This window comes from Geotrypetes seraphini, chromosome 2, assembly GCF_902459505.1.
Source record: "Geotrypetes seraphini chromosome 2, aGeoSer1.1, whole genome shotgun sequence".
Lineage (NCBI taxonomy): Eukaryota > Metazoa > Chordata > Amphibia > Gymnophiona > Dermophiidae > Geotrypetes > Geotrypetes seraphini.
The window spans coordinates 137,533,076-137,551,959 of record NC_047085.1 but is presented as its reverse complement, the minus strand read 5'-3'; the positions used below and the strand labels follow the sequence as shown (position 1 = coordinate 137,551,959).

General features: G+C 43.8%; 1 protein-coding gene across 13 annotated transcripts in view; it reads right to left on the bottom strand.

The window, feature by feature from the left end:
- The window catches only part of ZNF521 (zinc finger protein 521), a 796,659-nt gene that overhangs the window by 684,910 nt on the left and 92,865 nt on the right, over positions 1-18,884 (bottom strand). For all 13 annotated transcript variants that reach the window (XM_033933840.1, XM_033933831.1, XM_033933833.1 and 10 more), the window contains one exon: positions 5,811-5,990. Coding sequence is in view for 10 of the 13 variants with exons in the window: in XM_033933831.1 (XP_033789722.1) it covers positions 5,811-5,990 (180 nt within the window). In the remaining 3 variants the exon portion in view is untranslated. The remainder of the gene's footprint in view (positions 1-5,810; positions 5,991-18,884) is intronic.

The following is an 18,884-nucleotide window of genomic DNA, read 5'->3' as shown; positions in this document are numbered from 1 at the left end:
GACTTCAGCAAGGCTTTTGACAGCGTCCCACACCGCAGACTGCTGAACAAGATGGAATCGATGGGGTTAGGAGTAACACTAACTGCATGGGTTAAAGATTGGCTAAGTGGCAGACTTCAGAGGGTGATGGTTAACGGTACCCTCTCCAAAACGTCGGAAGTGACCAGCGGAGTGCCGCAGGGCTCAGTCCTGGGTCCACTCCTCTTCAACATATTCATTAGGGATTTGACTCAAGGGCTTCAAGGTAAGGTAACCTTATTCGCTGATGATGCCAAACTATGCAATATCATAAACGGCTACAATCTGCAGAATACTATGGAACAGGACCTCCGTACTTTAGAAAGTTGGTCCTCTGTCTGGCAGCTGGGCTTTAACGCCAAGAAATGTAAGGTCATGCATCTCGGAAATGGAAATCCATGCAGAACTTACACCTTGAATGGAGAAACTTTGACCAAGACTACAGCAGAACGAGACTTGGGAGTGATCATCAGTGCAGACATGAAGACTGCTACTCAAGTGGAGAAGGCTTCATCTAAGGCACGGCAGATGATGGGTTGTATCAAGAGAAGTTTCGTCAACAGGAAGCCTGAGGTCATGATGCCATTATACAGAGCCATGGTGAGACCTCATCTAGAATACTGTGTGCAATTTTGGAGGCCACATTACCGTAAAGATGTGCTCAGAATTGAGTCGGTTCAGCGGATGGCCACCAGGATGGTCTCGGGGCTAAAGGGTCTCTCGTACGAAGAGAGACTGAACAAATTGCAGCTCTATACTCTCGAGGAGCGTAGGGAGAGGGGAGACATGATTGAGACATTTAAGTACATCACGGGACGGGTCGAGGGTGGAAGATGATATCTTTCTTCTCAAAGGACCCTCGAACACAAGAGGACATCCGCTCAAACTCAGGGAAGGGAAGTTTCGTGGAGACGTCAGGAAGTACTTCTTCACGGAACGAGTGATAGAGCATTGGAACAAGCTTCCAGTACAGATGATCGAGGCCTGCAGTATTCCAGACTTCAATAACAAATGGGATACCTATGTGGGATCACTGCGGGAGTCATACCAATAAATAGGGTCACTAGGATATAGACTCAATAGAGCAGGTCAGTAGAGTTAAGGGGGCCAGTAGACTTAAAAGGGGGTCAATGGTATGGGCAGACTTGATGGGCTGTAGTCCTTATCTGCCGTCATCTTTCTATGTTTCTAAGGTGGCGCTGACATGAGACTCAGAGGTATGCTTGTTTTCCGGCACACCTGAGGAGGAAAGGGGAGACTTACCCGAGGCTGAAGTTGCAGGAGGGGCCGAGGCCGGAGCATTCAAGGCCGACGGGGACTTCGAGGCCGAGGCACCCAACGAGGGCGCCGAGGCCGAGCTCGAGGCCTGTCCCGCAGGATCTATGGGGCCAAACAGTTGAAGAATCTTAGCCACCATGCGACAAAGAGCCCGCGGTTGCAAATTCGCACAACGGGGACACGACAGCGCAGTGCTCAGCACCCAGGCACTCCACACACCAACGATAAGGATTGGTGATGGAGATAACCCGGTTGCACTTAGTACAGTTTTTAAAGCCGGAACGAGGCCGGGACATAAGAAAACAAGACGGCCGCGGCCCCGCAAGGCCAGGCGGCTAGAGAAAGACCAGGAACCTGGTCAAATATACGAACTGGAAAAAAATAAAATGAAATGAAAGACGCGAGCATAGCGTCTCAACAGGAACTAACCAAACAAGCCGCGGTGCTAGAGGGACAACAATATCTCGCGAAGCAAGGGAGCAGTGCTTCTGGCTCCGCGGAAAACATAGAACTGAGGACACGCTGAGGAGACGCATGCCCTAGGCATTGCAGGAGGGGCATGCATGGGCCAATCGCAAGCCTGAAGGTCTTCGAGCAAGTCTGCTTGCGAAAACATCCACTAGGGGGCTCCGTCGGTGACTTCACCCACATGTTGTCCTGGGATAAAGCACATTAGAAACAGGTATAAAATCTACATAATTATTTCATATACAAATCTTGTAGCTGGTGTATAACCTTTTGCATAAATTCACAAAACAAAAATATGAAGGGTGTATGATTCATCTATGACTGTTCACCTCACCAAATTTAAATGACACCTATTTATTACAGTGCATTAATAAAATAAGTCTGCCTAGTCTGTGTGACCAGACAAGCGAAGGCCCAGTTTAGATAGGTTACCGAGAGCATTAAGACATCCACAAAACCTATGCTCAAGCTCCTGACTAAATCAGGGATGTTAGCAGCTACTCAGAGGATTGCCCCTGAGCTCTACAAAAAAATATCAGCAGGCTGGCTAGGTAGTTGTCCCCGAGGGGAAGATCCTGCTAGCAGCTGACTTCCGCCGTGTGAGTCTGCGCTTTCTCCCAGGCAGATATCCCACCAAGTGAGAACCTCTGGGCACTGAGCCTCCAAAGATCACTGAGCAAAAATAATAAAACAGCAGAGCAGATCAAAAACACTTCCAAGCAAGTTGCATGTAGAAAACAAACTGAGGGGGCAGGAGCAGTTCCCTAGGAAGAAGGTGGAGTTGGAAAACATGATAGACAGTTTTCTGTAAGCAACTTGCTGGTTCAGATACAAGACTCCAGTATTCAGGACCACTAGACACATTGCACTAGAAATATTTTTCAATATATGAATGGCAAAATAGCTGGCATTATTGTGCAGCACTTAAAATTAACGCATAAAGCACACACAAATACCTGGCAAACAATAAAAAGTTTTCTAAACCTGTTGACAAGAGGGATTAGGCTCACAGAAAGAAGCAAACATCTATATCAGCGGTCTCAAACTCAAACTCAAATCTTTTGCATGGCCACATTTTGGATTTGTAGGTACTTGGAGGGCCGCAGAAAAAATAGTTAATGTCTTATTAAAGAAATGACAACCTTGCATGAGGTAAGTACCTACAAATCCAAAATGTGGATTATCTGAAATTAACAAAAGCAATCAAGGAAAGATTTAAACAGCTGAAAGCAGTGCAACATGCAGAAAGTGAAAAACTATCAAAGTATCAACTGCAAGAGACAAGATTTTGGACCAACTAGTTTGAGGCCCTCGGTATTATAAAGAATGATTCTTTATGGAAAACTTATGCCTTAAGTGTCCGGTAGTCGCGTCCGCAACCGCCTTCAGCTTTCACCTCCTCCAGCACAACCTGCACTGCCTCCAATAGTTACCTTATGTTTTGGAATGTTTCCCTCCTCACTGCTGTAACCTTACGCAAATACTTTCCTGTGTCTGTAGATGATTGCGAGGTGGAGTAGCGAGGTAGAGTGGAGAGGACAATCGCATATAGATGCAGGAAAGCGCTTGCGAGAGGTTACAGCAGTGAGGCGGGCAACGTTACAGAACGCAACTGCCGGACACTTAAAGCACAAGTTTTCCATAAAGAAACATTCTTTATAATACCGAGGGCCTCAAAATAGTACCTGGCGGGCCGCGAGTTTGAGACCACTGATCTATATCTAATAGTGGTAGAGCAGGTTGGTCCTATCTGTTGCTCAACGGCAAAGTATACATATATATCCCACACCAGTCATTTACCCCCAAGAGAGAGCGCGAGAGCATGCCTAGGTTGGGATGGGTTGGGGGAAGGCTGAATGCTGGGGACCGCAACAATCTTGAAAGTGCCTAACACACAAGGATTAGTAGTTCTTATACGGTGGCCATGTCCCTAGGTGGATTATGGCAGAATTACAGAAAAATTTAAGACTTAAACATTTTGAAAAACAAAAGTGCATTTTAATTATATTAGAATTTTAGAAACTTACTCAGTTGCACACCTGAGGTGAGTTCATTTTCTCAACTGTTAGGCCCAGATAAACAGCATCTTTGGCCTAATTAGTGTGCTTACAGAGGCAATAAAGGCATTACCTTGGTGTATGAAAGAGGAGGGGACAGGGAAAGAGTCACAGTGGGGACTGAAATAGGAAAGAAGTCTGCTAATCAGTGGGGGGGGGGGGGGAGGAAGGATATGGATTAAAGAATGAAAGGGCTAAATTATGGCAGAATGGGATGGAGAAAGAATGAGAAGGCTGCATTAGGATAGGGTAGTGATGTATACACTCACCAGTTATTGTGCTCACCATGAGGCAAATTCTATAAAAGGCACCTAAAGTGCCTAACTTAGGGCTCCTTTTATCAAGCTGCACTAGAGGTTATTAGCACAAGCTGGCACAGTAAATGCTCCAACGCTCAACTTGCCGGCCCACACTAAAAACCTCTAGCACAGCTTGATAAAAGTGTGTCTGTGTTTGGAGGGGGTTAATTAGTAAATTATGAGCTTTAACAAGCTCAATTAAAAATTGCGTTATAGGCCTATCGTCTTAGGCGCAATTCTAGAAAAGGTAGGTGCCTAACGCCAAAGTAGGCGTGCTTAGGAGCAGAGGAGGACTCGAGTGCTGCTAGGCACAATTCTCTAAAGGACTTAGGTGCCTACAATGTAGACCTTTAAAACCTTGACCTACATTAAAGGCGCTAAAGTTTTAAGTTAAGCACCGGTAGGTACGATTCTGTAAAAGGTGTCTAAGTGTGATTGACACCTGATAGGTGCCTACATTATAGAAAGCACGGCATAGCAGGGAAAGGAGGCAGAAATCCAAGTTAATTTCATCCCTGGAGAGTAAATTCTGGGCGAGTTTCATATAATTGATGAAATACAGAATAATTTTACACACAGTGGGTCTTAAAACTGTTTGGTACAAAATGTTCTTGATACAAAATGTTCTTGAGAAAAAGAAAACAGATTGATTGATAAATAACAACACTCCTTGCTTCCAGACAGTTCACCACATCAAATAAAGGACAAAAGTTTTAATTTTAAAAAAGTACGGTTATCTGATGCCAGCATTCAGACCGTCATTTATCTGTTTCTTTATTAGAACTGGTACTAAAATTCTTCAAATCTTTTTCAAAAAGATTTATGATTCCCTCCATTTATTTGAGGTTTTTATGAATTTTGCAATTCCATTTATAGTATTAAACCAAGATTTCTTTTTTGTAATAAATTCTCAAGGTTTATCCTAACTTTTCAATGCCTTGGTTTGAAGGCACAGTTAGGTCTCATAAATTTTGTTTTCAGTATATTATTGGATGTTATACTTAACACATGGGATGAAATTAAGTATAACATGCAAACAACTATCCTCGCTCACAACTAAACAGATAAAAGAAAGAGGATATTACTACTAAAAGCGACACACAAGTTTTTATTGGATGCCAAATAAAACTTTGGAAGTAATTATCTCAGTCGTTCATATGGCATTGATCAATCATTCAAATGAACGTCCCCAAGATCAGTGCCCCATACATTCTTAGATATTTTTGAATAATCTATCTAGGCTTCAGAGATGCCATTTGGTCACCTCATGATTTTCTGGTAACCCAATGTTTCTTAATGGCTATGGCTTCTTCATTTGCCCTAGCCATAGCCATTAAGAAACATTGGGTTACCAGAAAATTATGAGGTGACCAAATGGCATGTCTGAAGTCCTGATAGATTATTCAAAAATATCTAAGAATGTATGGGGCACTGATCTTGGGGACGTTCAAATAAAACTTTGGAACATAAAAACTTCAGTAGCAAAATTTGTCAAAATGTATTTGTTTCAATTAACTCATAAGGTCTTAAGAATAATAATTTTCATTATGCCTCACTATAGTTGTCATACAGTCTTTTAATAAATGCCCTCCTCCAAACATTCACATGGGAATAAAAGCAGAGATGGCAAAAGAAGTGGAATCAGAAATAGAACTGAGAAAGAAGCCACAAAGTGATAAGTATTGTTTACCTGTCAGCTGACATTGATTAATCTTGTGTTCTGTGATATCGCTTAGTGACTCAAACACCTGGAGGCAGCTGTCACAGCTGTGCACAGCTTCTTCCTCTAACTCGTCCCCCTCTTCCTGCCTCTTCTTGCAATCTGTCGCTTCTCCATCTTCTGCTTTATCATCTAATTTACAATTTGGATCTGAAAAAAAGATCATAGAGTGCGACTTTAGTGGCTTTTACAACATATCCATAAAAATACATAATGAAAGATTAAGTTCTTACCTTGCTAATCTTCTTTCAAATAGAAGGCATAGGATTCTGTACAGTACCTGTTACTTCCCATTAGTCATGAATCTGCAGAAGGTGTGTCACTTAAAAAAAAACCAACTCTGAACGCCACCCCTTATGCAGTGGAAAGCAACTCTTATAAGATCATGAAGGGCATAGAGAGAGTAGAGAAGGACAGATTCTTCAAACTTTCGAAAAATAAAAGAACAAGAGGACACTTGGAAAAGTTGAAAGGGGACAGATTTAAAACGAATGCTAGGAAGTTCTTCTTTACCCAACGAGTGGTGGACACCTGGAATGCGTAATAGGGCAGAGTACAGTACAGGGGTTTAAGAAAGAATTGGACAATTTTCCTGCTGGAAAAGGGGATAGAGGGGTATAAATAGAGGATTACTGCACAGGTCCTGGACCTGTTGAGCCGCCGCGTGAGCGGACTGCTGGGCATGATGGACCTCAGGTCTGACCCAGCAGAGGCATTGCTTATGTTCTTATGTTATGTTCTTAACTCCCTCTTCAGTTGGTACCAAAACAATCGAATTCAACTGAAACACAAGAAAAGAGAAGGAAGAGTATGAGGAGCTTCCCTGGCAACAAACCATATCCTGTTCTGTAACTTATGATAAAAAAACAATTATTAATAAACATTTAACAACAACAATTTTATTCAAATTACGCACATGAGTAGCTAGGAACCAAACTGCTAAGAGCAATTAGTAGGAGCTATAACCCACCCACCTTCAAAAGAGAAAAGGAATATGAGCCCTCATGTTCCTATAGTTTTGTCTCTGCTAAATCTTAGGTACAGGAGAAGAGGCAGGAGCAAAGGTCCCGAGACAGACACAGGAACATCCAAGGCAGGAATCAGGCAAATCGAAAGTTTTGACAGGGTGGGGCATACAGAATCCTAGGTCTTCTATCTGAAAGATTAGCAAGGTAAAAATCTAATCTTTCATTCAGTAGCGAAGACATAGGATTCTGTACAGTAGCTGATGTACCAAAGCAGTGCCAGACATCTATAGAGGGACAGAGGAGCCTGCCCACAGTTCCGAGGATCCAAAATCAGCATCCTCTTGAACTGCCACAACCACTTCGTAAAAGTGTGGAGAGCAGACCAAGTAACTGCTCTACAGATTTCATCAGGCAAAACAGCCCGGGACTCCATTGAGGAAGCAGCCACACCTCCAGTCAATTGTGCTGCAATTGAGATAGGGGGCTGTTTACCACAGGCAATGTAGGAAGATGAAATTGCCATGCTAATCCATTTGCCAATCGAAAGCCTTGGAAAATGGCTTGTCTCCTCTTGAGTGGCTGGTCAGCACAAAAAAGGTGTTCAGCTAGTTAGGAATCATTAGTCCTCTCCAAGTAGTGCAGGAGGGACTCCATGTACATCAAGCCTCTGCATGGCAATTTGCTGAACCCATGGAATTAAAGGCAGATAAATGAATCTCATGATTGATATGGAAGTCAGAAACCACCTTCAGTAGGAAGGCAGGTACTGTCCACAGAGAAACACCCAGCTCTGTAAACCGGAGGACGAGTTCTCTACAAGAAAGGGACTGTAATTCTGAGATCCACTTTGCTGAGACAATGGTGACCAAAAACACAGTCTTAACCGTAAAATCCACTAGGGATGCATCTGGAAAAGGCTCATACAGAGCCCGAGATAGGCCCTTAAGAACCAAATTGAGGCCCCCATGACTTGAAAAGTATGCACAACAGAGATCGCAATTTGAGTACCCACTCAAAACGACTGGATGAGACGCTAACGAACGCATGCCTCTCTGGGCCTAAAAACAAAAAAGACCAGCTACCTGAACCTTGAGAGACAAAACCACTAGGCCCTTTTCCAGACCAGCCTGTAGGAATGCTGGAATGATTGGGATAGGAGCCTTCTCAGGTTCCACCCACTCCTTGGCGCATCATAACTGGAAAGACTTTCAGGTCTTTGCATAAGCCACAAACATCAAGTCTTTGCTCTAAGGAGAGTTGTAACGACAACCTCCCAGTAAACCTTCCAAATTAGAGGCATATGCTCAAGAACCAAAGCAGTAAGACCAAAGCGCTCTGGATTCTCCATGGGAACTGGACTCTGACTGAGGAGTCCCAGATGAACCAGCAGTTTGAGAGACAGGCCATTTTGCAGATGTATCAGATCCACATACCAAGGCCAGTGGGGCCAGTCTGGAACTACCATAATCGCCAGCCCCTGACAGTTCACTATTTGTGGATGATCTTACCCACCATGGCCCACAGAAGAAAGACAGAGCTGGAGATCGGAGGGCCAGGGCTAAATGAGCACATCCAGCCCTGTGATTTCCTGGTCGGCTCTTTGACTGTAGAAGTGATCTGCCTTCACGTTCTTGGCTGTGGCCATTAGATCCATTTTTGGTCTTCTCCAGCATTGCACAATGAGAGCGAATGCCCTCTTGGACAGAGGCCACGTAGGCAGCTGAGAGAACTTGTAAGTGAACTTCTGCCCACTGGAACATCTGTGCCTCCAAGTGTAGGGGAGTTCTTCTGGTGCCTCCTTGTCTGTTCACATAAGCAACCCCAGTGGCATTGTCTGAAAACACTTTGACTGCCTTCCCTATCAGGAAAGAGTGCAACACCTTCTATGCCAAGCAAATGGCTCTCTGTTCCAGATGATTTATGAACCACTTGCTTTACAATGGGGTCCACTTACCCTGGAGAGGGCAACCACAGCAGTGAGACCCCCAGTCACTCAGGCTGACATTGGTCGTGAGGGTCACCCATGATTTGATTCTGAGAGGCAACCCCCTGGAGTCACCAACGCAAACTAATCTTTGCCCCCAAAGTCTAGGGAACTGCATCTGCAGGGAGAGGCACTGCAGAGACCATCTGGACAGAAGAGAGTACTGGAGCGACCACATATGAACTTTCACCCAGGAAATAACTGCTAGGGAGGACACCATCGAGCCCAGCACCTGAAGGTAATGCCAGGCTATGGGGCTCGATAGAGCCAGGATATCTGTTTCCTGAGCTTATATTTGCATGACTCAGGAAGAAAAACATGGCCCTGTGCCATGTTGAAGCAGACTCCCTGATATTCCGAGCAGTCAACTGAAGGTGACTCTTAAGTCAACTATCCAACCCGGGCTCTGGAGGAGGTTCACTGCTTGCTGCACCGTGTGCTCACCATCCTTGAAAGAGGGGGCTCTGATCATCCAATCATTTAGGTAACGATGCAACTGGATGCCCATCCTAAATAGGTAGGCTGCTACAACCACCATCACCTTGGTAAAGGTGTTGGGAGCCGTGGCCAAACTGAAAGGGAGCGACACAAACTGGAAGTGACACTGCAGAATGAGGAATCTTAGATACTTCCTGTGATCCAGAAAGATGGGGATGTGAAGATATGCCTCCATTAAATCCAGACAGGTAAGGAATTCTCCCAGAGCCACTGCCGCTATAACGGAGCGGACCAACTCCATACAAAAGCGGGGGGCATTTAGGGCCTCATTTACTGACTTCAAGTCCAAAATGAGCCTCCAATCTACCGTGCCTTTCTTGGGCACTATGAAGTATAAGGAGTATCTGCCTGAGCCCAATTCTTCTTCAGGAACTGGTTCTAAAGTATGAAGGTCCAAGAGTCATTGCACTATCGCTTGGACTCTGGCCTCCTTCTCTGGCTGTCTGGCTGGGGAATCAAGGAACAGATCTGGAGGGGGCAGAGATAACTCAATCTTGTACCCCTCCTGAATAATGTCCAGAACCCAACTGTTGGATGAAAACAGTTACCATTCCTTCCAAAAAGCTAACAGCTGCCCGCAAATATGAGGAGGGGTGGCAGTCACCCCAACATCATTGTGGTTTCTTGGAGGTCGATCCATAGTGGGAATCCACAGGTTGCCAAATATCTGTCTGGATCACTGGAAGAGGCTATGAAAAAACTAACTAGAGGAACATTAGAGGGATCTCCTAGAGGCACGAAAACTCCCTCTGCCATCCCTGGCAGATCGGCGGACCCTACTGTCCAGGAGGGATGTGGGATGAGATCATCCAGTCCTTTGCCAAAAAGCGTTGCCCCTGAAAATTAACCTACTGAGAGTGGCCTTGGAGGCTGAGTCGCCTGCCCACTGTCTGATCCAGAGCATTCAATGAGCAGAAATGGAGTAATCATAAACCCTATTCAAGACTCTGATGATGTCATAAAGAGCATCAGCCACATAATCCACTCCTCCCCCCTTAATCATGTGGAGACAGGCGTCCCCCAACTCTGAGGGAGTAGTCCACAACCTGATATGACAGGCCCATGCCATGAAGGAGGCAGCTGCTGCAGCTTTGATACTCAAAGCACTTCAAACTGTCTTAAGAGCCCTGTCAACCTTAAGGTCTGATGTGTCCTTCAGCATCACTTCACCCTCATGAGGAAGGGAGGTGCGCTTGGTCACTTCTGCTACTGCGGAATCAACTTTCAGCTGCACAAACAGCTGTTGGAAGTCCGGAGTCATAGGATAGAGCCTTTATAGAGCTTTCAGGTGACTCCCATTGGTTAGTGACTAAAGGAGGTGATGTTTGGATAAACAGGAAAAAAGGTTATCTGTGCGTTAGTGCCACTCATAAGGGAGCACCGAGAAGTGAAGAGCTACTGGGCATCGAGCTTCAATGCAGAGAGGGTGTCAGAAGTGACATGTGAAACATATGCCAATTTGAAAAGTTGAGGAAATGACATGTGAAACATATGCCAATTTGAAAAGTTGATGCACTGAGGGATCACCATCGTGATCTGCAGCCGCTGCTGCCTCTTGACTTTCAGACCCCAAAAGGGATCCCAAATCACCCATAGACATATAGAGCAGCTATGTGATAATAAGGGCATGGAAAAAGACTTCCAATCATCCCAGTTTTGTTTCGAAGGGTAGCTGACACTAGGAGCCGGTGTGGTAACTGATTGAGACACCTGTTTGGGAGATGGATCCTCCTGAGGTGGAGCTGGCACGTCTGTAGGCATCGCAGCACTTCCTAAGCCTGTTAAGAAAGGAAGAAGTATCTTTGGCAGAAAGCTGGCTAATCTACTTTAGAAGACTTTGAACTAGAAGTGATGAGGAAGGGTGATCAAAGCCGCTGGATGAGTACAAGCCCTCAGGTAAGTAAATCACTGAATACCTCTACACGGATGGGAAAAGGGGACAATGTCTGGAAAGCAGTATATACTAATGCTCAACGCATAGGAAACAAAATTCTGGATCTAGAAGTTGTGATGAAGAAGATGAGTTGGATATAGTGGCGATCACACAAACATGGTTCATGGAGAACCATGACGGAGACGTAGTTATACCGGGCTATAATCTGTTCAGGAAAGACAGGGAAGGAAGAAAAGGAGGAGGGAGCAGCGTTATATGGTAAGGATCATATTAGAACCACACAATTGCAGGATCTGCAGGGCAAGAAAAAGGCACTATGGATCAATTTAGAAAGAGGGAATGGTAAATATATTTACATTGATGTGATATAGAGGTCTCCTTCACAGATGGAAGAAGTGGATGGAAATTTAATAGTAGACATTCAGAATACATCTATCTAAAAAAATGTGAAGTTTTACTAATAGGTGATTTTAACATGCCAGATGTTGATTGAGGTATCTCTATTGCAGGGTCTTCTAGGGAGATTCTGGATTCTCTACAAGGAGAACTGTTCCAGGAGTTGGTAATGGAACCCACATGGGATGGGGCATACTAGACTTAGTGCTTACAAATGAGGAAAGTGTTTCTGATGTTACAGTGGATGATCTGGCATCCAGTGATCACTGCATGGTACGGTTTAAAATTAAGACGGGTATAGAGGGCTCATTCAAAAGTAAAAGGTTCTAGACTTTAAAAAACTAACTTTGTTCGGATGGGGGATTATGTCAAGGAATTTTCTGGATGGGAACATCTGGAAGGAGTAGAGTAGGCAAAACTGAAAAGAGTTATTGTAAGGGCGTCAAAATCTTTTTGTGAGGCAAGTAAGTAAAAGTAAGAGGAAAAAAAGGCCACTTTGGTTCTCAAGAGTAGTAGCTGAGAAGGTAAGGAATAAGAGGTTAGCTTTCATAAACTATAAAAGATCACAGAAAGAGGAAGATAGGCAAAAATATTTGGAAAAGTTAAGAGAGGCTGGTCGTGTAGTCAGGAAAGAAAAAATACAAATGGAAGAAAAAATAACTGACATGGTAAAACAGGGAGAAAAAAGCATTTTTTAGATATATCAGTGATAGGAAGAAGTACAAAGGTGGTATTGTGAGACAATAGTGAATGGGAGGAATATGTAGAACCTGATAAATAAAAGGCTGAATTGCTTAACAAATATTTCTGCTCTGTGTTCACAGCTGAAGATCCGGGAGCGGGAACGCAGAAGAGAAATGCGAATAGGGATGGTGCAGTGGTAGACTCCAATCAATTTTCAGAGGATTGTGTTCGTGAGGAGCTAGCTAAATTAAAAGTAGACAAAGCGATAGGGCTGGATGGCGAACATCCAAGGGTGCTGAAGGAACTTAGGGCAGTTCTGGTGGCTCCGTTGACTGACCTTGTCAATGCTTCTCTAGAGTTGGGAGTGGTACCGGAAGACTGGAGAAGGGTGGATATGGTCCTGCTACACAAAAGTGGAAGCAAGGAAGATGTAGGGAATTGCAGGCCAGTAAGTCTGACTTCTGTGTTAAGCAAATTAATGGAAACATTTTTAAAACAAATCCGGTGAATTACAGGACGAAAGGCAACATGAATTCACTAGAGGTAGGTTTGTCAAACAAATCTGATCAATTTGTTTGACTGGTGACCAGAGAATTGAATAGAGGGAATGTGCTAGATGTGGTGTATTTAGATTTTAACAAAGTTTTGACAGTGTACCACACAGAAGGCTAATAAATAAGTTGAGTGCTCTTGGGATGGACCCCAAAGTGACAGGCTGGGTCAGAAACTGGTTAAGTGGAAGATGACAGAGGGTAATGGTCAATGGAGATCGCTCTGAGGAAAGGGATATTACCAGTGGTATGCCTCAAGGTTCTGTTATTGGGTCTGTTCTTTTAAACATTTTTATAAGCGATATAGCTGAAGGGCTGTCAGATAAGATTTGCCTCATTGTGGATGATACAATACAGTAGACAATACAATACAGTAGACACCCGGATGGTGTGAATGAAGAAAGACCTTGCGAAGCTTGAAGAATGTTCTGAAATTTGGTAGCTAAAATTTAATGGTAAAAAATGTAAGGTCATGCATTTGAGCTGTAAAAACCTGAAGGAACGGTACAGCTTAGGGGGGTGAAGAACATTTATGGACGACAGAAAAACAGGACTTGGGTGTGATGTAGGTGACGGTGAAAGCTAGAAGCATGCTAGGGTGCTTAGGAAGAGGTATGTCTTGAAGGATAAAGGAGGTATTGATGCCCCTGTATAAGACTTTGGTGAGATCTCATTTAGAATATTGTGTACAATTCTGGAGATCTTTTCTTCAAAAAGATATATAAAGGATGGAGTCGGTCCAGAGGAAGATTACTAAAATGGCGTGTGGTCATCATAAAGTGTATAAGGACACATTTAAAGATCTCAATATGTATACTTTGGAGTAAAGGCAGGAGAGGGGAGATATGATAGAGACGTTTAGATACCTACGTAGCGTAAATGCACGAGTCGAGTCTCTTTCAATTGAAAGGAAGCTCTGGAATGAGAGGCCATAGAAAGAGTGATAGCGGAACTACTGCAGCAAATTTGCAATCTATCCCTGAAAACAGGCATGATCCCGGAGGAGTGGAAGATAGCCAACGTTACGCCCATCTTTAAAAAGGAATCAAGAGGTGACCCGGGAAACTACAGACCGGTGAGTCTGACCTCGGTTCCGGGAAAAATGACGGAAGCACTGATAAAAGAAAACATCGATGAACATTTAAAAGAAACGAACTTCTGATAACCAGCCAACATGGTTTCTGCAAGGGGAGATCGTGTCTAACAAACTTATTGCACTTCTTTGAAGGAATTAACAAACGGATGGACAAAGGAGACCCCATAGACATCATATATCTAGATTTCCAAAAAGCCTTTGACAAGGTGCCCCATGAACGCCTACTCCGGAAACTGAAGAACCATAGGATGAAAGGAGACGTACATAGATGGATCATAAACTGGTTGGCGGGTAGAAAACAGAGGGAGTGAAGGGCCACTACTCGGACTGGAGGAGGGTCACGAGTGGGGTCCCGCAGGGCTCAGTGCTCGGGCCGCTATTTAATATATTCATAAATGATCTAGAAACAGGGACGAAGTGTGAGATAATAAAATTTGCGGACGACACCAAACTATTTAGTGGAGCTCGGACTAAAGAGGACTGCGAAGAATTGCAAAGGGACTTGAACAAACTAGGGGAATGGGCGACGAGATGGCAGATGAAGTTCAACGTTGAGAAATGTAAAGTATTACATGTGGGAAACAGAAACCCGAGGTACAACTAAACAATGGGAGGGATGTAATTAAATGAGAGTACCCAAGAAAGGGACTTGGGGGTAATGGTGGACATGACAATGAAGCCGATGGCACAGTGCACAACGGCCGCTAAGAAGGCAAACAGAATGCTAGGAATAATCAAGAAGGGTATTACAACCAGAACGAAAGAAGTTATCCTGCCATTGTATTGGGCGATGGTGCGTCGCCGTACCTTAAGAAGGACATGACATTACTCGAGATGGTTCAGAGGAGAGCGACGCGTCTGATAAAGGGGATGGAAAACCTTTCATATGCTGAGAGATTGGAGAAACTGGGTCTCTTTTCCCTGGAGAAGAGGAAACTTAGAGGGGATATGATAGAGACTTGCAAGATCATGAAGGGCGTTGAGAGGGACAGATTCTTCAAACTTTCGAATAATAAAAGAACAAGAGGGCATTCAGAAAAGTTGAAAGGGGACAGATTCAAAACAAATGCTAGGAAGTTCTTCTTTACCCAACGTGTGGTGGACACCTGGAATACGCTTCCAGAGAGCGTAACAGGGCAGAGTATGGTACTGGGGTTCAAGAAAGGATTGGACAATTTCCTGCTGGAAAAGGGGATAGAGGGATATAGATAGAGGATTACTGCACAGGTCCTGGACCTGTTAGGCCGCCGCGTGAGCAAACTGCTGGGCACGATGGACCTCAGGTTTGACCCAGCAGAGGCATTGCTTATGTTCTTAGATGTGTGGAACAGTCTCCTGGAAGAAGTGGTGGAGACAGAGACTGTCTGAATTCAAGAAGGCATGAGATAGGCATGTGGGATCTCTCAAGAGAGAAAAATAAATAATGGTTAATGCAGATGGGCAGACTAGATGGGCCATTTGGCCTTTATCTGTCATCATGTTTCTATGTTTCTTTTCATACAAGGCTGATAGAATCAGAAAAGCCTTGTACCAGAGGCCCCAAAGACCTCTGCAAGACCCCAGACTGGTGAATTAGGGTCTCTTCTACCACCACAAACTTTCATTTCACTCCCTCATTGATCATGGTCTCTGAGCAGGATCCCTTCCCCACAGACTGCACTTTCCAGGCTTTTTGGAGTCCCATAGCCCTGGAGGACTGAATAGAGGCTGAGCCCAAAGCTACCACACCTTTTACCAACACCCCACAGCATGTGAAATATGGCCTCAGCTGGTAAATTTGCACAAATAAAATGCAGGAACTGGGGTTAGACTGAGCTGAGGGATCCACTGTAGATGATTCCTAGGCAAAATGAGGGGGTTTGAGGCAGAAAAAAGAACTTTGAAACAAAATAGATAAAAATCCAAGATGGCTGCCACCACGCCAAAAACAATCCATTGAAGCTCAACAGAGGAAAAAAAAATAGGGAAAAAGGAGTTTTGGAAGTGGGGGAACCTAACCCCAGAAACCCACAAAACAGGGTTCTTCAAATCCCCCTCTCTGATTTTCCCCATAGAGAATAATGGGAGTGCTCACTGTAATTTCTGGTGCCTATAAGCTTGTATCAGCCTTCCGGCAGGAAAAGGATTTCTGCTTCAGAAATAGCCAGCTCAAGTGCGCTGATGGAGATCTTCTGACTGCCTTTCGGGCAGACCCCCAACCCCTGAAAAGTTCACATGATGTGCCGAGGGGAGAAACTTCACAGCCGGCTCCCTGATAAACAGAGGCCCCACAGGCTGCGTTCAAGCCTCTGATAAATCAGTAGGCAAGCAGCTCCCAAGGGAACGGAGCCCGAGCTCCTGAAGGGAAACCAAGCAGGCTGACTCCCACAGATACTCAAAGAAATTGGCCTGGGAGTAGCAGGACTGTGTCCTTTCCCCAGCAGAGTAAGCCCAACAAGAGAACCGTCGAGCACTGAAGCCACACAGAAATTCAAAGACCAACAGCAAAAATACCCCCAAATAAAAATAAGCAGAGCAGATCAGAACTCACTTTCTGAGTTTGCTTGCAGAAGGAAAAAACTGAAGAGGCAGCTGTTCTCCACTGCAAAAGGGGAGGTGTTCTGAGCTTTAAAGTGACACCCTTCTGCAGATTAACGATTAATGGGAAGTAACAGCAACTTTACAGATTCCTATGTCTTCGCTACTGAAATAAATAAATCCAATCATCTCACTGTTACTAGTGAGAAAAAAATTATCTATAAATATCATAAGTAGCATCCTGCTAAAGAAGCAGAGCGTTATACCCGTTCCAATCTGAAAAGTAACATGGGGTATAGGAATATGCATCATTATTATGTGCTATTTTCTTTATATAAATTGCCAAGGGTGATCCTTTTTAAGCACGTTGAATAATATTAGGAGTAAGATATTCTCTACGTTGGCATATAACCAAAAGGTATATAAACCAGATAAATATGCAATAAGCGCATTAAAATTGACATTTCTGTGTCTAATAAGGCAATATGGAATGCTACACTAGGCACTAATACAAAAAAAAAAAAAAAAGAAGTACCACATATCACATTCAGGTGTCTTGCAGTAAATCTGCAATCTGTGGATGCTAACCACATCTACATAACCACATGTAAACCTTTTAGTGCTCGGATAACACAGGAGCCCTCACCACCCACAATACAGATGGCAGTAAAATTTTCTCATGGTAATCTTGAAAAAATGTCCACATGCTAATGGCAATATTAGCAGATATCCCAAAGAAATACTGGGACAACTGAACTTATAAAACCCAGTCTTGATAGCAAGAGAAAATGAGCAGTAACAGAGATGGTGCGAGCAAGAGTTAAGAGTGCTTATGACAGTTAGGGTCTTCTGAAGCAGCGATTAGTGAAACGCATCAGGATCCCAGATGTAAAACATACTGTCTCAAAAGTCTTCACCAGGTTGTTATTTTTCATATAATTAAGGTTTCCAAACACTGAGTGTGATAAGACTATAAACACTAAAAAAAGGAGCACTTGTGCAGTGATTGAGAAACGAGCCGTTTTAGTGATGGACTAATCTAGCTTACCGTATGGTTTCCCTTTAACAGCAGTTCTATGAGCACAATAAGTGACTTCTGTTAGTTGTACAGATTGCTAATATACCTGGAGTATTCTATATGGCAAATATTAGCACATAGCCATTAATGGGGGGGAAAAAAACCATCAAGGTTTTTACAGACAGAATGAAATGACCTTTGCAGTTTAGTAAAAGGACCCCTAAGCCAAAGAAACAATAGCGTACCAAATTATTGCATTTGGTGGGAAAATGGTATATGAAAGATGGTGGGGTAAGCTTCTAGCAGCATTTTACTTGACTATCAAATATAAAATGAATTCTCATACCAGCAATCCTATAAAAAAATTGCCCTGTGATGCAGTTTCCAAATCAATCCTTCTCAAACCACAAACAATTAGAAGTCAACATGACAGAATCTTTAAAATATTATACATAAGAACTGCCATCTCCGAATCAGACCCATGGTCCATCGAGTCCGGCGATCCGCACACGCGGAGGCCCAGTCAGGTATACACCTGATGTAGTTTTAATTACCCATATCCCTCTATGCCTCTCGTAAGGAGATGTGCATCTAATTTGCCTTTGAATCCTAGCACAGTGGATTCCTTAATAACCTCCTTTGGAAGAGCATTCCAGGCATCCACCACTCGCTGCGTGAAGCAGAACTTCCTGACATTTGTCATTGACTTGTCCCCCCTTAGCTTCAAACCATGTCCTCTTGTCCGTGTCACGTTGGACAATGTAAATAATTTGTTTTTGTGCTCTATTTTATCGATGTCTTTCAGTATTTTGAACGTCTCTATCATGTCCCCTCGCAGCCTCCTCTTTTCAAGGAGAACAGTCCCAGTTTCTTGAGTCGTTCCTCATATTCCAAGTTCTCCATACCTCTTATTAGCTTCGTTGCTCGTCTCTGCACCCTCTCCAGCAGTTTTATATCCTTCTTTAGGTTGGGAGACCAATGTTGGACACAGTATTCCAAATGTGGTCTGACCATTGCTCTATAAAGCGGCATTATGACTTTCTCCGATCTACTCGTGATTCCTTTCTTTATCATGCCTAACATTCTGTTTGCTTTCTTTGCCGCTGCCGCGCATTGTGCCGACGGCTTCAGGGTCCTATCTATCAGTACACCCAGTTCCTTTTCTTGTTCGCTCTTACCCAGAGTTGCGCCTGACATTCTATACTCGTGTTCCTTATTCTTACTACCTAAATGCATTACTTTGCATTTCTCCACGTTGAACTTCATCTGCCATTGCTCTGCCCATTTCTCTAACGGGCAGAGCAATGGCAGATGAAGTTCAACGTGGAGAAATGCAAAGTAATGCATTTAGGTTGGTGATTTAAAATGCACTATTTTCTTTTTTCATCTTTCATCCAGCCTTTATAATCAGCATTGCTTTGTTCTACATTTTCCCCCA